The 20,584-nt window shown below is 30.0% G+C and overlaps 3 protein-coding genes across 3 annotated transcripts; all 3 read left to right on the top strand.

Moving 5' to 3' along the window:
- The first annotated feature begins 1,824 nt into the window (after nucleotides 1-1,824).
- On the top strand, nucleotides 1,825-7,238 carry LOC100162113 (separin). The gene is made up of 12 exons (XM_029491216.1): nucleotides 1,825-1,987; nucleotides 2,038-2,306; nucleotides 4,563-4,686; nucleotides 4,839-5,075; nucleotides 5,162-5,321; nucleotides 5,427-5,545; nucleotides 5,634-5,856; nucleotides 5,923-6,050; nucleotides 6,109-6,282; nucleotides 6,352-6,519; nucleotides 6,578-6,684; nucleotides 6,841-7,238. The coding sequence occupies exons 2-12, from the start codon at nucleotides 2,207-2,209 to the stop codon at nucleotides 6,990-6,992; spliced, it is 1,692 nt and encodes a 563-aa protein (XP_029347076.1). The 5' UTR covers nucleotides 1,825-1,987; nucleotides 2,038-2,206; the 3' UTR covers nucleotides 6,993-7,238.
- A 948-nt stretch (nucleotides 7,239-8,186) lies between these two features.
- LOC103310682 lies at nucleotides 8,187-8,801 on the top strand. The gene has a single exon (XM_016808381.1). The coding sequence runs from the start codon at nucleotides 8,187-8,189 to the stop codon at nucleotides 8,799-8,801; it is 615 nt and encodes a 204-aa protein (XP_016663870.1).
- Nucleotides 8,802-9,352: 551 nt separating this feature from the next.
- LOC100168944 (suppressor of hairless protein) lies at nucleotides 9,353-12,417 on the top strand. The gene is made up of 2 exons (XM_001951178.4): nucleotides 9,353-9,743; nucleotides 10,186-12,417. The coding sequence occupies exon 2, from the start codon at nucleotides 10,235-10,237 to the stop codon at nucleotides 11,639-11,641; it is 1,407 nt and encodes a 468-aa protein (XP_001951213.2). The 5' UTR covers nucleotides 9,353-9,743; nucleotides 10,186-10,234; the 3' UTR covers nucleotides 11,642-12,417.
- The last annotated feature ends 8,167 nt before the right edge of the window (nucleotides 12,418-20,584 follow it).

Consider the following 20,584-nt stretch of genomic DNA (forward strand, 5'->3'; position numbering starts at 1 on the left):
TTACGATTTTCGGTGTTTTACCGTGCATTCGTACAACTCAATACGTAACCACGCGATTGGGACTTTTCTGTTTTACTGAACAACTAACCTTGGTTTTTCAATTTGTTTTGTACCTATGCAATAAGCATATAGCTGAGTCAAGTATACTAAAAACGATGGGGAAGTCTGAATTTGGCGGCCAAATTTATTTTAAAGTTATAGCTTATTAAAATTTTAGAAATTACCCGCAGCGTGGAAGCGTGGTCACTCATCCATCGCTTGCCGCGCTTGTTTGGACAATTAAAATCGAAAACATCCCTCGACTTATTATGTAAAACCACCATAAGTGAGTGTCAGAATTATATTTTTATTTTATTTTTAAAACGTTGATTTACCTAGGGTTCAAAAAAAAAATTAAAAAAATTGTTAGCACTGCAAAACACCGAAAATGGTGAACTTCGTAAGGCTATACCATAAGAACTAATGATTTTTGCACCATCGGTTTTAACTGGTTAAAGCAATAATAAAATAATAAAATAAAATAATATAAAATACATATAATAATATAATAATATATATAATATATATAATAATAATAAAATACATAGATGTCTGAAAAAAAATTTTTAATTCGGGTGGGCGCTGAACTCTACCTAACCACGTTAAATATGACAGAGATCCTCATGAACTTATTAGGTTATGAGTAAAGAAAATAATATTTGTTTTTCAATAATGTATTCTTTTTTTTAATAATTTTATGAACCTTCCTCCTCCACTCCTCCGAAAAGATACAGTTGAGTGTATGCCACTTAAACCCTGCTTGTAATTCATCATAATATAAGTTTTTTTTTTACATATTTAGGTTCCTACTTTATGGATCATATTATTAATATAAATTTTAATATGAACAAAATAAAAATAATTTAATAAAACTAAAGTATGCAAATTAATATTATATTTTTTTAAACATCAAACATATTTTGAATTTCTCTGTATTTGTTAATAAATAATAATATTAAGTGGTTTTTTGTCTTTTAATGAAGTTTGTTTACGATGTTGATATCCCCTTAACTTTTTTTTGCCGGTCATAATTAAAATAATACAAAACAAATATATAATAATTAATAAATATTCAACAGAGCCGAATTATGAAAGAAAAATTATTAGTCAGTCATTACCTACAGATTTCACAAATGCTGTGGCTCTAGTTTGTAGACTAATAATTTATTGAAATTTTGTGGAAGGCACGACGCCGCACGCGTTATCAAAATATGCAGTATTATTATAAACAACTTATGTCTATTGACTATAATTGTCTATTTGAACCACAACACATTTGGGAAAAGTATTAAGGATTAAGGAACAATCATCAGATATATATAAATAATTCTCTAACGCTGGTTGCTATATTGCTATAAATCATAAAAGCATATTTTAATTTCAAACAGCATAATACATTAATATTATATGATATTATGTTGCTATTGAAATAATTTAAATTTTAAAAGTTTTAATAATTCAAAAGGGATCAAATTTCCAACGACAAAATGTTGGCACCCCCAAAATACTGGCGTCCGGGGCAGTTGTAGCCAGTACCCCTCCCCCCTTAAATGCTGCCCTGCCATAAGGCATTCGTAATCTACTAATCTACAATCGTGATTTGAACAAAAACATATTGGAAGAATTGACCAGGGGCATAAAAAGAGTATAGAACAGTTGGTCATTGGAACAAGAGTGACCCATAATCGTGGTCTTTAAACCACAAAAATACGAAATATTAGGTCAATGGTTAATACCTTTCTGTAGTGATGCTATCGCCTATCGCCACTATCGCGCATGTGGTTATATTATTGTTTATAATATTTTATATTTTAAATTTTAAACCGACTACCAATTACCGGCCACGGTAAATAGAGTTTATACCGGAGACGCATAAAAATAAAATACAACTAGAAAGTACAGATTACGGGCTATAAATACACAAAATCGAAAAGTGAAAACAATAAGAGTAAGTACTGATCGCTTAGTATATTAGGTATGTTACGTTCAGCATATTAGGTACGGTATTGTTACACGTCATTTCGGTCTGTGTCTGTCGATTTCGATTTTTCACGCAGTTTGTCCGGAAGAAGATCGCACGTCAGTCACCGGAAGAAATAATAAATGTGAAGAATATTCGTCTCATTGGTCAGTGGGTCGATAACAATAATTGTTCGTCTTCGCCACCATGGATCCGGATGCAGTGTGCCGGACCGTCCTCAATGAGATCGAAGAGTGTTTGTCGCAAATTAAACAAATGCCTTTGCCACCATTTCCTGTTTACGAGAGTGAGCATCAATCGCAGTATCTATTGCTTATTATTTTACGTTATAGCTGTTAGGTAGTAAGTTTTATAATTATTTATACGTATGGTAAGGTAGTATAAGTACCCACTACAGTAAAACTTCCATTTCACATACATTTTCTGTTAAACGAAATATTTTTGAGAACCAACCCAAATTAGAACCAGATATATTCGACTTTATTCACCGAAATTCTCTATAATACGAATTTTTTTTATGCTCCGTAAGACTTCGTAATATGAAAATTTCACTGTATATCAATCGGTACTCGTCCAGTTAGTGTGCACATTATAAGTGATTTCAAATTTAGATAAGCGTTTCACGGCTTTTCGCTCCCTATAAAGATACACCTGCTAATTCTAAAGCATTAACTCAGATTACCTATTTAAAAAAAAAAATTCAAATACTTATTTACATTGAATCGAATTGTCAAAGGCAAGTTCTAAAGAAAATCATTGTACTTACGTATAATCCACTATTAATATTTGATTTTTAACCACCCACAAAATAGTATTACTTTAAAAGCCATTTTTTATACCATTATTTCAGTGATTGGGGAATGATCTACAGAATTCTACCTTTTTAGATATTCTAAAGGTATGTTTTACATGCAGGGTCCAGGCAGTAGACATGGTTGGCGTCTAGATGTATAGTCAGTGCCGAAACAACCTACAGGGGCAGCCGGGGCAATGCCCTGTAGAAGGCTGTAAATCGTAGGCTCAGGAGGCCCCGATGGCTCCCCGCATCTATTTTAAATTTTTAAATAACTGCGTTGTAATCTAATGTTTAAAATTTAAATTAAATAAAGTACCTACCTATATTAAATAAAAATATTTATTTTTATTATTATGCTATCTAATTTGTTATCGAAGAACGGGGTCCCCATTTATCCATAATAATATCTATATCTATCTATAAATGGTCACTAATATTTGAGTGCTACTGCTCATTGTAAAGTCATACGAATAAAAAAAAAAAAAAAAAATGGTCATTGGGTAGTAGGCCTTCACATTATATTTTTAGCCTTTTTAAAAAAAAAATCACCATCATTATTCATTTTTTTGTATAGGTAACCTATAAAAAAATATTATATACATAGACATTAGACCTTAGGGCCCCATACATTGACTTTGTCTGGAGCCCCCTAGAATCCTAATTGCAGCACTGTGTATAGTGATGTCAGGTTTTCCGTTCCAATGTCTGCTGTAGGTATCTGGACGCTGCAGGGAAAACATACCATAATGTTTTTGTTTGAATACAAATATGTATATGTTTTTGCAATTATATTATTATACAATTTATGTGACTTATAGAATTTAAAATATTTGTGGATATCAATTTATAATACACTACAACCTCATTAATTCAGACTAATTGTGGTTCTAGAATGTCCGAATTAATAAAAGTTCGGACCCTGGATTAATCTATAAAATAAGCCACGTTACATATTTAGAAGTATAGACAATAAGTCCAAAATGATAATATAAATAATACAACTTTGCAAGACATTAGAACACAATACAGTGAAGTCACAGTCAGAACAATGTTGAATAGTGTATTTTTATAATAATATGATCTTCAACAACAAATTATTATTATGACCATTGTGGCAACAAGTTTCTACTTGTTAGCACATAATATCCACTCCATGTATATTTTGGTATAAAGGCTAGAGATCTGTAGCGATACAACTATTTAGTCGGTATATTATCACAGTTTTTATTTTTAATACTCGTTTTTATACTAAACACGTAATATTTTAAATTTTTAATACTATTATTACATATGAGTATACTCGTGTACCTAACTCCTGTATAAAAATAAAAAAAAATTTTATTGTTAAAAATTTTCAATGTTACACCTCTAGGTACAAGATATAATGCAACACAGTCATGCGTGTATCCAGGATTTTATAAAGGGGTGTATTTTAATATAATATTCAAATACAACTTGGGGAGGCCAGCTGTCATCTAATATATTTCTGGATTATACAGCTGTGAGGTTAATGTATTAATAACCCCATCCCCTAACTGACTACACGCCTAAACACAGTATTAGGACTTACAAAATATAAAACAACTGGTTATTCCGATTATTTTTCTGATAATATTAATAATAAGTATTAATAAACAGATGTCTGGATTAATTAAGTTATACCGTACAAAATTATAACTTCACCAGTAGTACCTATATTGAATATTATGCATTAGAAATGTATATTCATTTTTAAACTTTTTACAGATACAAATAAAGCTGCCGCTTATATCAGCTATCGTTTAAAAGAGTATGATTCTGTTGCTTATTATCTTTCTGAAGCTCATGGAGGCGGAATTCGTTCAAAACTATCATTGATAATGAATCCAGAGTAGGGTCATCGACATTGTTTAATTAATTTTAATTCAAAACTTAAAATATTTTCTAATGTGATTCATATAATAATTATGAATCTGTTTATGAGTTATTTAATTATTCATTGAGTTTATCACCAATAAATATGTACGTTTATTTTTATTCTAGTACTGCAAGTAAAAAAGAACTCAACGATTGTTTATCCTTGAACTCAGAATATGTGACTAAAAGATACAATGGTCTTGTTGAACGTTTAAAGGAAATGCCATCTGAATGGACAATAATACAAATTACTAAAAACTATAATCCTAAAGATGTAGTAACTCCTAGGCCTACAGATAAACCTACAGATGTTTCTGAACTATTTATATCTAGATATCAGTGTGGTCAAAAACACAAGAATATGTATGATATATTTTTAATTTATTTGACATTTTTATTATACCTATTTATTATTATTGGTAACTAATAATTATTTTTGACATTTTAAGTAAACCTTTGACTGTAAAAGTGGATAAGCCCAAAACCAGTTTAGGACAAAAGACTATCTTTGAAGTTCTGAAAAAAAGCTTAGAAGACACAAATGACAGACAAAATAAGGATCCATCTGCTATTCGGAATTTAAGGGATTCAGCTTCCCAGTCAATTAAAGTAAATACACAATTATTGAATTATCTCCAAATAAGTCTCTAAAATAAACGTATACTTATAAATTATTAATAATTGAATTGTTATGAAAATTATTGTTTCCAACAGAACATATCACAGGAAATTCATACTAGTTGGATAAAACATTGGATTTGTATGTTATTAGGCAATTATATTGATGAGAAACTTTCAGCAGAAGTCTATAGTGTTATTGATAATGTCATAGAGTTAGTAATTATGTCTTGTCGCTTGAAAAATTATAATTTGTGTATATCATACAATTTATTTATATATTATATAATATAATATTTTCAGAGAAGAAAATATGACTATAAGTGACCGAGGCAGAATGATTTTGTATCAGATAACAAATGCAGTTGTTCAATTGACTAATGATGAAATAAACAACATTCTTAAAGAAGTCGACTGTTCAACAGAGGAAATAAATAAATTTGAATCTGCTATTAATAAATATAAATCAAATGGTTCACATTTAATGTTGAAAAAGAGACATTCTGTTTTGCTCATACTAGATGAGGTATGGTATTAGTGTAAAAGTGTAATACCAAAACAATTTATATTTTATAATTGTATTGTTTTATAGCATTTAGAATGCTTGCCATGGGAAACAATACCATGTTTGAGAAGACATCCAGTCTCCCGTGTGTCATCTGTACATATTGTGCATAGATTATATCACAAACACAAGGATTCTATTCAAAACGGATTAATGTAATATAAAGAACAAAAATATTGATTTTCTAATTATTCTAACTACTATTAATTTCAGGAAAATTAAGAATCAAGGATACTACATTTTAAACCCCGATAAATCATTGTCTAATGCAGAAAAAAGAATGGAGAGTTTCCTCAAAGAAAGAAATGTGAACTGGGACGGCATTCAAAGTCAGGAGCCTACTTCAGAACAGTTCAGTTCATTACTTAAAAAAAATAACATACTATTGTAAGTGATCATATTATTATGATTTTTTTTTTTTTGATTTGTTGGCCTAACATTATTAACCCTATTTAGATATTGTGGCCACGGTAATGGAACACAATACTTGCATAGTTTAGATTTAGACAAATTAGATCTACAATGTATACCAATGTTGTTTGGTTGTTCAAGTGCCAAACACACTGACAAAGGAGGAAGGTCTAATTTTGTGGGTGCTTCTTATGGATATTTAAAAGCTGGCTGGTAATTCATTTCTAAACTACTAACACTTTTTAATTTTTAAAACTATCTTTTTATTTAGTCCCTGTGTCATTGGTATGTTGTGGAATGTAACAAGTTTAGATGCTGACAACTCGGCCAGAGCCATGCTTAATGTATGGCTTCCTGGAAATCCCATCAACCTTCAAGGTGAATTAAAAATATACAATAATTAATTATTATTTAATATTTATAAATTAAAATATTATCAAGTTAGTATAATAATAATATATGAATTATGGCTGTGTTTATCCCTATATTTTTTGAAAAATATATTTAAATGTGTTAATATGGATAATGTTTCAGAGAAATGGCCTAAAAAATTTTTAGATCAACAGGATTACCCCATGGAACGAGAACTCTTGCGTTCATTAGCAATTGCCAGGAAAACTACAAGAAGTTTTTTCAACTATGCTGCTTTAGTCGCCCGAGGCATACCGGTTATCATGACGGACTGATGATCTGGATCTAATATAATTTATATTTTTAAGTTACCCAAAATGTTTATGTTTTTTTTTTACATAATATTGAATAGTTCAAAGTAATATACTATTAAGTTTATACCTGTTTAAAAATGTACACATTTATTACGATTTGTTAAACTACATTTTTAAGTGATAAATTGTTTGTATATTTTTTTCTCATACTTTACTGCGCATGTTTTAAATTTTATATTTATAATTATAATTACATATCTCTACACATCAGTTGTATGTACAATTTCTATCTAAAGAAGTAACTATATAATAACCAAGTATTGAAGTATATATAAAATAACAAACTAGAGAATGTACCTACTCCATACATAGATATTTTATTAATTTATTGTTCAATTAACTAGTGTCTAGTGCAAAAATGGAGCAGTTATAACGCAGTTCGGTAATTTTTTCGCGCATACTAATACATTATTGCTGGCGGTTCAGGAAAACTGTTGAACTGCTCTCAAATCCAAAATTACTTGTATTTCATTGGTTGCACCTTATGCTGGTTAAAAGCATTTGATATCTATTCATTTGATAGTGATGGCGATAAATAATAATTAACAATCGTGATTTCGATAGTTAAGTGGCACTACCATGTGGCGTGTATTATAATAAACTACCTTGCTCTTAGTATAAGGTTTATGGATATTAGCATGACAAAATAGATTTTGTCATGGATATTAGGCTTTAGCGTCTGTAGTTCGTTATTCCGTATTTCGTACTTGTTGCTAATTTATTGTTTGCATGGTTTTTGATTATGATAATTAAAGACTATAATCCAAATACATTGAGCTGTTTTTGTAGTTTTGTACCAACGTTTGTCGAGTTGATTTTTTCTTAATTTTTTTTATCGACGTTATTCGAGCACCTGCATCACACGTTGATTTACAATAACATCATTTTTCCCGCGAGCCGTTAATTGTTTACTTATACGGGTAGACAACTCTCGTCTGTTGTACATTTTTAGTGATCTACGTCGTCGGACCTAACGGGGAAATGTACGAAATACCTAGTCTGTTGAAAACGGCGTACTACGCTTGTAACAAGATCGAGCGTATCAAGTTCAATTTGCTGGAAGCACCGGACGTCGAGATCCAAAATTGTTACTAGTCGCTCTTCGAAATTTTAAAAATCGTTAAAAACCCAAGCGAGGGCAATGATAGACAGACCATGTTCAGCAGATCGCAATTCCCCATAAACGACCAGAGGTTTAAAAACATAATATGTGAAAAAGCATCGTTGCACGGGCACACCGATTGTTTGAAACTCGCCCACGAGGTCGGCGTCCCTTGGGAAAGTTGTCCAGAATGGGACGGCGAACGTACAGCGTGCGACATAGCTGCGAAATCGGGCAATCTGGAGTGTCTAACATACGCCTCGGAGAACGGGTGCACCTGGGATACGACGACGTGCAGCAGAGCCGCTTATGACGGTCACCTTGACTGCCTAGTTTACGCTCGGGAAAACGGATGTCCCTTGAACAAGGAGACGTGCAACTATGCCGCGATGACCGGTCACCGGGATTGCCTAGCTTACGCACGGGAAAACGGGTGCCCCTGGAACGAGGAGACGTGCTTCAGCGCCGCGGCCGACGGTCACGTGGAGTGTCTGGCATATGCACGGGAGAACGGGTGCCCGTGGGACCGAATTACGTGCAGAGAAGCCGCGGCAGGTGGACATTTGGACTGTTTGGTTTACGCTCGGGAAAACGGCTGCCCCTGGGACAAGGAAACGTGCAGAGAAGCCGCGGCAGGTGGACATTTGGACTGCCTAGTTTACGCTTGAGAAAACGGGTGCCTCTTGTTCTAAAAACTACGACGACTATCAACTGATTTAATACTATTTGAAGAAATAATATAATAATAATTGTATATAAAATGAATATATATTTACTATAATGATTTAAAAATGTTTATTTTTCAGTCAAATAGACTAATATAAAAATTAGTCGCAACGTTTAACTTGATTTGCCATTTTACAAACTATATTCTAATTTTTCACATCAATGTAAGATGGATCAATCGAGCCATATCTCCATAATTGACACTAACCTAACATATAGTATAGTAGGTACAGTTAATACTTGTTTCATAATTGTACCGATTATTTTTCTATTAAGGCTCTTTAAAGTTTAATTACCAGTTAGGTCTATAAAAAGGAATTGAATATTGATGTAGTTTTCAGAATATTTCGTGCTATACATTGTTAAAATAATATTATATTATCTATCGGCGTCGTGAAAAAACCGCCAATTCGATTATTTCTTTTTAGTTTATGTTGTTATCATATTGTGATTGTGTGTCTTCAGTCTTCCTGGTTCTTGATAACAATATTGTTGATCAATCAATCCGCATTCAGTCGTCAGTAACTACTTATTACTTATTACTTATTAGTAACTAGTTAGTTATTAGTTATTACTTATTACACTATTACTGTATGTCTGCATGTGTTATTTATGCCGTTTAGGTATATATTTTCCAACGAATTTAACGAACTCGTAATTTGTTAATACTTTTCTTACTTATACCAAGCTCGCTTAATAAGTTCATTGACAGTGTCTTTGTAGGCTGCTGAACAATATTCAAATAAATCCAACACTAAGCTGTCACCTGTTCGAAACGTTCCATTCCAATATTCTACATGCTTATGAAATATGAACGGAATACTTTTATTTTGATGTTCGAGTCGACAATTGAGATATGAAAATTGTAGTAATTGATTTCATTGGTATGTATACATATGCTTAAAAATATATCTGTCATGCAATTTTTTGTTTTAATAGTTTAATGCTGTTGCATACTAATTGGTTATAAAATATAAATTCGAGTAAATAAATAATTGGTGAGTTGTAAACAGCAAACACCGGCGAATATGTTTTAGAAACTAAAACATGTTTAAATGCGGTTAATCTATTACACTGATTCAATTAAAAAAATTCATGTATATTATTTTATGTAGGTATTGGGTGAAAACGATTGGTTAAAAGTAATATTGAACACATTTTTAGCGCCCATTTATTTTATTGATTATGAATCATATTTTTTATTTAATTTAATTTATGTTAAAATATTAGTTAGTAACTAATTATATTACTTTTATATATTAAACACTTTTAGTGATAATAATTGTAAAATTATGTCTCACAGATTTGTATTCAATTTTTTTTCAGATTCATGAATAGAATTTGAACTATATTTACAACAGTGGATTTGTTCTCCATGACAATGCCTCATCATTATGGTTTAGAACTTACCACGCAGATTCGGCCTGAAAAGAAGCTGACAAAAGATGCTATGGAAAGATATTTACTTGATCGCAATGACTTGGTTTTAGTCGTTCTTCATGCTAAAGTTGCCCAAAAGTCTTATGGCACTGAAAAACGTTTTTTCTGTCCACCTCCATGTGTATATCTTCATGGTGAAGGTTGGAAGTTACGTCAACAACAGCTGCTTAGGGAAGGAGTGACTGAAACTAATTCTCAAATGAGTGCGTTTATTGGCATTGGTAGTGCGGATCAAGATTTGCAACCACTTGATCTCAATAACATTAAAAAGTATTGTGCCGCTAAAACATTATTTATATCTGATTCTGACAAACGCAAGCACTTTATGCTTATGGTACGAATGTTTTATAACAATGGCTATGACATTGGAACTTTCCACAGCAAACGAATCAAAGTAATATCTAAACCTTCAAAAAAAAAACAATCCTTAAAAAACGCTGATTTATGTATTGCCAGTGGCACAAAAGTAGCATTGTTCAATAGGCTTAGATCACAAACAGTGAGCACTCGATATTTACACGTTGAAGACGAAACCTTCCATGCCAGTTCAACACAGTGGGGAGCTTTTATCATTTACTTATTGGATGATGATGAAAGTGAAAGTGACATGTTCAATGTTCGAGATGGTTACATTCATTATGGTAGTACAGTGAAATTAGTGTGCAGTGTTACTGGGATGGCTTTACCTCGACTAGTCATCAGAAAAGTTGATAAACAAACAGCATTGCTAGAAGCTGATGATCCGGTGTCACAATTGCACAAATGTGCGTTTTATATGAAAGACACTAATCACATGTATTTATGTTTATCCCAAGAACGTATAACAAATTTTAATGCCACACCATGTCCAAAAGGGCCAAATAAGGAAATGATCAATGATGGAGCATGTTGGACCATCATCAGTACAGACAAAGCAGAATACAAATTTTATGAAGGAATGGGACCTGTAAATTCACCTATAACACCTGTACCAGTAGTGCACGGTCTTAACACTAATGGTGGGGGTGATGTGGCCATGTTAGAACTGAGTGGAGAAAATTTCACACCACATCTACAAGTATGGTTTGGAAATGTTGAGTCTGAAACTATGTTTCGTTGCCAAGAGAGTATGATTGCAGTAGTGCCAGATATATCTTCATTTAGAAGGGACTGGTCATGGGTGAAACAGCTAACGCAAGTACCAGTGTCATTAGTAAGAAATGATGGCATTATCTATGCTACAGGATTGACTTTTACGTATACTCCTGAACCAGGTCCAAGAAATCGTGTAACACCAGCCGACAAAATAATGCGAACATCTACTTCAAAAAATAATTTTTCATTATCACATATCATGAGTTGATTATATATAGGGTATTTTTTTAATAGTATTATTTATTCAACAGCCAACAGGGTATATGACTGATAATTGACTGAATGAAACTACAATACAATGTTTTAACTTTTGATAATAAAGTAGTAGTACAATTTAGAGATGTTCCCAGTAGATAATTTATGAAAAATTGAGTACCAAGTATTGGCCAAGTAATTTGTAAAAAACTGTATTGAGTATAGGGAAAAAACGTTCTTGTTATACATTGGATAACCAAGTATTGGACGATTACTAAATAATAAATATGATATTGGGTAGTCGGCCATCAAGTAATTGCTGAGTACTCGGAATATCTCTAATAAGAAAATAATATATATTTTTGATTTATTTTTTTTTGTAATTACTTTTAATATTATTGCTCAAATTTTCCTTTGTATATTTATTTAGTAATATTTTTATTTCTGTCCCGGATTCTGTGTGAACGCCTTAAAAGCCATTCAATTTTATACAGTTATCATAATTAATGTATTACTAATTGTTCAAAACGAACTATATTTTTTTACATGTGTTGTATATATATTATATTAGGCAGCCAACTTTACCATTTGTTATTGTTTACCACAGACAAATTAAAGTTTTTAATTTAGTACAATATTATTATGTACACATTTTAAGAAATAACTTAATATTTCTTGTAAAATATTAAAATATATTATTATATGGGAGTGTATGTGTTTTTTAATTTTAGTTAATACTCTGAAATAATATTTAATTTTAAGTTAAATAAAAGTTTTTTGATAAATTTATTTTTTCCAGAAAGAAGATTAGCCTATCATTTATAAATAAATTAAAAAGTATAATGAATAATTATTGTATGTACATAATTGTTGTGATCCTTTTTGGTGACGGTATAACTGTTAGGGGTTACTTGAATAATGTTGTATACTTAGATTATATTAGCGGTAGCCGGATAGGATATTTATGACCTTCAAATGTAGGTATAATAAAAATTTTTTGCAAAATGTCCTAAAATTATCAAAGTACGACTTTAAAATAATCAAATAATTATTTATAGGCTATTACCTACCTATTTGTTACATAGTAATATGCGTTAAAGAAATTGTAATATTCATTCAAAATAACCTATTAATAGAAACTAGTAAACTACACGATGCATAATATTCGTCATTGATTTAAGTAAATTTACCTAAAATGTTTACAATTCACAAGAAATATATAAACAACCTGTTAAAGAAATGAAAAAATGAAAAACAGTGCAACAAACTTAAGCAAAATACAATTTAATAAAACTCTGTGTCATACCGAATGGTTTTATAATTAGATATCAATGATAAGTTTTATGCGATGTTCAAAGTTCTTAGTACCTGACTAAGAATTAACATAGTTTTGACAGTTTTATTACAAATTTGTTACTTACAATAGTTGACTTCAAAAACAGCCATATGAGGAAATTGACAACTAAACCAGATACCTTAATCAAAACTATAAGGTAGGTACCTAAAATAATAATACATTTTATAAAATAAATATTCATACACTATGGCCAAATAGGTACCTATACCTACTGTAGTCTGTACTCTGTATACATTCTGAAGTTTATATTTCATATTTATTATAATATATATATAATATGATGTTTTAACTACCTATGCGCATCATAGGTACTTTATAATTGTAAATAGGCAACATCCGAGCTTAATTGTTTATGATAACAGTTCAAATAAAATAATGCATAATATTACAGCAAACTATTTAATAACAAATATTTTATTGTAATAATGTTGTTAAATTTCACAAAATGATTGTAAATCTAAGATTACTAATTTATGAATGTAGGCACCTGAACTGATTTTGATGATGTGATAATAGTTTCTAACAGCAACCAAATTTGAGTCGGATGCAAACTCAATTCATCTGATCTTTCACATAGAATCGGTCTTTGTCGGTATTTTTTGTATTAAAAAATAATATTATGTAACACGGCGTAGTGTAAAGGCAAAACAGGTACATTGCTGCGTTGCTGCGTTGGGGAACAACTTTTAATATTGGATTATACATTGCATTTTAATTATATTTTTACAATATTTATTTATAGAGCTATTATTAATTCCCTTGGTTTTACCAAAGATGTTTTATACCAATTATACCTTTACTGTAATAAATAAGACTTAACTTGGGCATTGTAGCCTAAAAAAACTATTGGTTGTAAATCACCCTAATATAAGAATTTAGAATAGATTAGTTTTTTTTTTTTTTTTTAATTTATTTGAAGTATTCTACAATCTATACAATATGTTCTTATAATTAAGGCTCTACATAGAATGGGTATGCTATGCCACCATTTTGCGATTCATTTATCAATGATAAAATGATAAAATAAAGGAGGAGAAATTCAAATTCACATAACATTATTAGTCGAAAAATGGCGGCGTAGCATACCAGTATCTATAGTGCCCTAGTATAATAAGTAGGTTTGATAGGTTACAAGTAAGAATGATATGAATAATAAGATTAGGGAAGGTACCCAGTGGTAACACCCTATATATAGATTAGTTATAAACTTATAAAATATCTGATTTGAACCCTAGTACATTACCACACCACCACGATAATTCATAACATCTGTAATCTCTGAATGACTAAATATAATCTTGCTATGAACCTACTTGAGAATACATTTTTGTAAAAAAATGAGTTACATAATGTTTTAAGCCATGCTGGCAGGTAAATTTAGCACTTTTAGTTATATTTTATCAAAATCAACGAAGAGTAATATTGAACTATACTCATAATTTTTTAGAAAAATTATGCATGTGTTTAAAATTATAAAATACTTGAAAATGTTCTATAATGGGTGATAATAATCTATATTGAGTGATTTAAAAACATTGTGTGTTAGTAAATAGTATGTGCTAAGGTCTAAGATATGGGCACCTACAGTGGCGGATTCACGTGTCCTGTCAATTTTCTATCGACAATTTTTTTTATATTTAACAACGAGTATCATATAAATGAAAAATTAATTTAATACGAATAATTCTACAAACTATGAATTACCTATTATATATTATAATAATTATTGTTTGAAAATAATAGTATGAAATATGTATGTGTTATTAATTAAAATTAAAATTATAGGTAGAATTTATATGTAGCCCTTATCAAAATATCGAAGATCCGCCCCTGGGCACCCACTTAAATTGTTAAATTTATAATAAAATCTTCGTATTCATAACCATCATGATAATTCTTGAAATTTAATAATTTTGTTTTTTTTTTTTTATGACAATAAAAGGCGTCAAAGTTAGAACTTTCAACTTGGATTTGTATATATTATAGTATATTCACATTTTTTTTTTGGTTAATCGTTAGGTAATCTATAAATCAGTTTGAAACACAATTCTTAAATGTTGGCAATAATATGTATATGAATTTCTTTAGTGATATATTATTTTTGAACATTTCCCTATATTATTATTATTTATTAATTTTACGATTTTAAAGTCTTATTTTATATTTTTAGTGCATATAATACTATGATAAATATTATAAAAATGTTTAGCAAAAAGTCAACACTGGCTAACACCAGTTTAATTAGCGTTCATTAATTGATTTCTCAATGTGACAAATGGTTGTCATTTGTCACATATACGGCGTATTCTAAATGGTTATTAAAATGCGTGTCATACTATCGTATATTGTTGAACACTGGGACACGGGAACGAAGTGGAATGCATTTACCGAATAATTATACATTCAATCCACCATTGATTCAAATAACATTACCTAAAATATACCGCATTGAGTAATTATTTACAGTTTACACAAATTGAGCATAAATTATATAAATACATCACAGATGCTCTCATATAGGTACACGCTATGTACATTGTATTTACAATCATCCGTATTTAATTGGATATAATATGTAGGTACCTAAAACTAATATTATGTTATAAGGTGAATTAATGGGTTCACATATAAGATCTTCAAAAATGTTCAGTTATTAGTTTATTACCTACTATAATCAATAATATTAAGTTTTATATTGTAATGGATTTTAAAAATACCATATATCTATCAAGGACGTCCATCTTTGAAAATCCAGACACTGTTTTTTCAATAATATTGACCTTTCGGTTAATCTGTTAACTGCTTTAAGCAGAATTGGTGTATTTTTTGTTTTGAACAGAAAAAACAGTTTGAAACAAAAAAAACACACCCAATATTCACTTGGATTTCGCACTATTTTATACATATGTTTTATTCGTTTTAAACAATCAACAAAACTTATAAATAACTATTAGGATGTTAATGTTTCATACAAAAACGTGAATAATGGCCCACCCAATGTCAATATATGTTATTTTATGAATTTTTTTTAAAATCTTATTTAATATAAATGATTTGTAAGTACTGTTGAATGTAGATATAACATTTTAGATTGTACCTAGATACCCAAAAATAAATTTTACAATGTAAAACGTGAAAAAAAATTACTTTGAGTCATAAAAAACAAATCGTATTAAATCAATTATTCAAAGACTAATATTATTGTCTTAATAACTCTTAACGACATAATCGTTTTAGAAACCATTACATCGGAGAAACTAATTAAATCACACTATCTGATTGGGTTTACTGTGCAAAGGCACGGATATGGCACGTAGGTATATTATGATTCCTTGATGAGTATCTAGTTTAATTATATGTGTACACCAAAATATCAGTAGAATTGATATACATTTAGATTCTAGGTGGCTAGGTATGTACCTACTATAATTTCCCACCGAGACGGCGAGACGTATGGTTCACTGTAGTGTTCTGAACAATCTGAACCTAAACCATAATATTGGTATAATTGGTCTACAACTCTGTTGTCGTATTAATTATTATTAATAATATTGGCATTAGGACCTATAGAAAGGTAGGTATTTGAGGAACGCAGAGTCTATATACATGCATATTAAATCTATGGTTTTCATGAACATATCTTGGACCACGTGACTGTGGTTAAACCAGCAATTTTAAAAAGTAACATGTAAATACTTACTAAAAGAAAAGTTGTGAAAATTGCAATGTCGTTGTGGGGTTCGGACATGTACATTGTACGTCATATTGTTACTTCGCGTTTTCAAGGCTAAGCTGTATAACACCATGTATAAGTATGACGCATTTTCCTAACGTGATACCTAAACTTACTATATTGCACTGCTCTCCGATAGTGCCTAGGTAGTATAAGATATAATTTATTACTTTTCGCAAGTGGCCGCGATAAGCTGCGAGGCCACATTCGTTATTTTTGGCACACCCTGGGGAAATTGTTTTTTTTCAACAGTATCTCAATGGTTGCTATTACTACATGTCACATGCCAGTTAAATGTCAATAACTATAATTAACAGTGAATCACATACAATTATACTTATTAACAAAATTATAATAATTACAATAATAAATATGCGCTTAAAAATTATTAATTTAGTTAAAATAAATAATGGTTTACAGGAATTATCTACACAAAAGCACCTGGTCATGTTTTACATATATTAAATAAATATCTAATCATATGAAGAGTGGAATTTTTCTTAATAATTTAAGATTTTCAGAAGTCTTAATATATTTTGACTTCGTTGTCTCATATGATAAAAATCATATAATTTCTCCTCTTCAAGCTTGCATATTTTTTTCCATAACATTGCAATGATTTTGAGAAAATACTATTGTATCATCCAGTAATGGGCTCTTATTGCACTTTGATTTTTTTTTTAAATAGAAAATTCTCTATTTCTAATTTTCCAGTAAAAAAGTTAAAAAATTTTAAAAGATTTATCGACGTTGTTGATACACTATCCAGATAAATTATGTTATTCAATTAATTTGCAGTTTATTCATGATTATTTTCTGAAAATTAAATTTCACCAAGAAAATGTTTAAAAATACACAATTTTTATATTTTCTATGGTGTAAAATTCAATGTTAAATTAATATAATTAATATGCTTATTATATGTTTGGAAAAATTCTCAGATTATAATGGCTTGGAAATGTATTTGAATAAAAAAAAAAAAAAAATAGGTCATTCTTTTCGTAATAATAATAATAATAATAATTAAAGCTGTCACAGTGTCACGCTTTATTAACTTATATCGCTGAGTTTTTAACTTCTCAATTAAAATTCAACTCAAACTTAATGCGTTCACAACATAAATCAAAATATGTACCTCAAAATCTGTTTATACAATTATTATGATACAATCTATTAGATTTTGATTATTTCAATATTAACTATAATGCAGTATTGCTGCTTTATTTTCGAGCAAATTATTTTTAGATCATTGATATTTTAATATAATATCTCACGTGGTAGTAACTATAAAACGTTGTGAATCCCTAGTATACCTACAGTGTATCCGTTAAAGATTAATACCAAATAACGATGTTATTTGATGTTGATAGTTAGACAAGGCACTTGGCAAGTACAACCGAGTACAATTTAATGTATATATAAAAAAAAACATCAATATTATAGTAACCTGGTTACTATATATTATAAACAAGTCGTTTTCGTGGTTTTGGTTATACTTTTGGTAATAATTTTTGGTTTTAGGTAACTGATAATTTGTAACCATCAAAATGAAATGGTTTTATCGTTTGGTTATTGATAATCTACAAAATAATATAATAAAATAAATAAATAAAATAGAATCTATATTAACCACAAATGCATCGTTTTCGCGAGTCTTTGACTAATAACCCAAATCATGTAACCACATCTGATTAAAAGTATAAACAGGTTAAGCGCGAAACCACACCTAATGACTTGGTAGCAATACACGGAGCAAGCGATGAAACGAGACCACTTGTGCTCATGACGCTCATGTATACCTATGTAGCAGAAAGAAGGGTTATTATTATACATTTTGTGAAGTAGATAATCAAATATAATATAGTTATTCCTATATAATGGTGGGATACTGGGATTCCGTGATAATACAGAACGAATGTAAGAAGAGACAAGCATCTGGTGTATTTTTTGATTCATATAGTTTGTCAAATTCAAAGAGACAAAGATGACAAGACATCCCCGATCTAATTCTTAATCTACTACTATTCTAATAGCTAATTTCTGTCCATATATTTGGTTTTCTTCTTATTATTTTTTAGTTATAATACAATAATAGGTATTAATAATAATAGTTTAATGTAGCATTAGTACTATACCATTTCATTAAAACCTTATACACTAGGTACCTATATTATATTATAGTCTCTAATCATATACAGTCCTAACAGTTTTTAATTTATATAACACTTACCACAATAATCGCGTAAAAGTATAGCAATCTACAATAAGGTGGGCGCAATACTGCAATATTCGTGGGGAAGAAAGGGTTCAGTAGGTACTAAAAAAAAAATGGTTATGATTATTAAATATTATATTAATATGACTAATGACTATTATTTTATTATTTACTACTTATGCATTATTATAGTTAGGTCTTTTTATGCTAATGGGTTGTCAGAAGTCCGTATATGGGCGTCAAACTCCACTTGTGAACTGCGATAAATACCATATGGTGTCAAATGTCCCAGTTTCGATTCCCAGTTTCCAGTCGTTGACTTTGAAAGGTCATCAAAAATGCCTATATATTTGAATCACTATGTAATATGAAATTATTGAAATTTAAAGTTTGGTATTGAATATAGGTCCAGTGCCGAATAAATAACAGGGGCAAACGGCGAATTGTACACATTGAAATAATAATACCCTTCTATATTAAGGAATAATAAATATGGATATCAATGTATCAAATTATATATTTATATAATTACTATAGATAATGTTTGGAATTATTATGTTAAATAGATTATTTAGACAGTTAAAGGTTTATTTAAAATTTGATATAGTTATTGTAATTAAAAATACATTTATTTTTTAATAAAAGTAAGAAAATACCTACCTACCCTCTTTTTGGCATTTTTTTTTAATGTGCCTCAAAATCGTACTTCGCAATGGGTTTCCAAGAGTTCAAGATACCCGGTATGCTTACGGTTCTATACTTCTATTATCATTCATTGGCGAATACTTAGCGGCAATACATAACTTTTTACAACACATAACTTCTTACAACACATGGAGTTCATTTGAAAACTTCAATGCATTATTGATAGATAGTTTGTCGTCACACCCGGCGTGTTATATGTGTAACGAACCGAATGGAACGGAATATGTCTATATAAATCAGATTAGGCTTTTTTTTCAACATCAAACCTTTACTTTCTTTCCTTGAGAAAAAAGTGACCTTTTGTTTATTTTTCCTGATGTCTTGCGTTTGGCGTTAGAGTGGTGATAGACCCGCGCATTTGGCACGACCAACATAGTATAGACGTGACATGACAACGATTTAAGTGTGGACTAGGACGGACTATGTATTTTAATACGCCGCTTAAATATACTACAACAGCGAGCGTGTTATGGGAGAGCAAAACAAAAAAAGCACCAAAGCCTTGTCGTCGCTGCGACTGAAGTGTCTGTTTTCATTGGCGAAATACCACTATTATTATGGTGGAGAATATTCATACATTTTACATTACGGCACTTCAGCAGTTGGTCGCCGGAAGAAAAATCGACGATAAATCTTTAAAATATACTAACAGACCTATAATGGCAGGATGATTATTTTAAAACATTAATTTTTACGATTAATTTGTCTATTTTTGAAAAAAAATGTATTTTGTAATATTTGATATTTAATCAAATATGGTAGGTGAGTAGGTACATAATATTTTAATTGATAATTTCAAATTTCAATAATAGAGACAACCCAATAGTAAAATAGTCAATAGGTACTTGATTATTAAGCCTATCTATTAGACGTCATTACGGTGCATACATTTTTAGATTCTGAGTGGAACGATGAATGTATTGATTTTACAATGATGTGTTTTTTG

Source organism: Acyrthosiphon pisum, chromosome A3 (genome assembly GCF_005508785.2).
Source record: "Acyrthosiphon pisum isolate AL4f chromosome A3, pea_aphid_22Mar2018_4r6ur, whole genome shotgun sequence".
NCBI classification, from domain to species: domain Eukaryota; kingdom Metazoa; phylum Arthropoda; class Insecta; order Hemiptera; family Aphididae; genus Acyrthosiphon; species Acyrthosiphon pisum.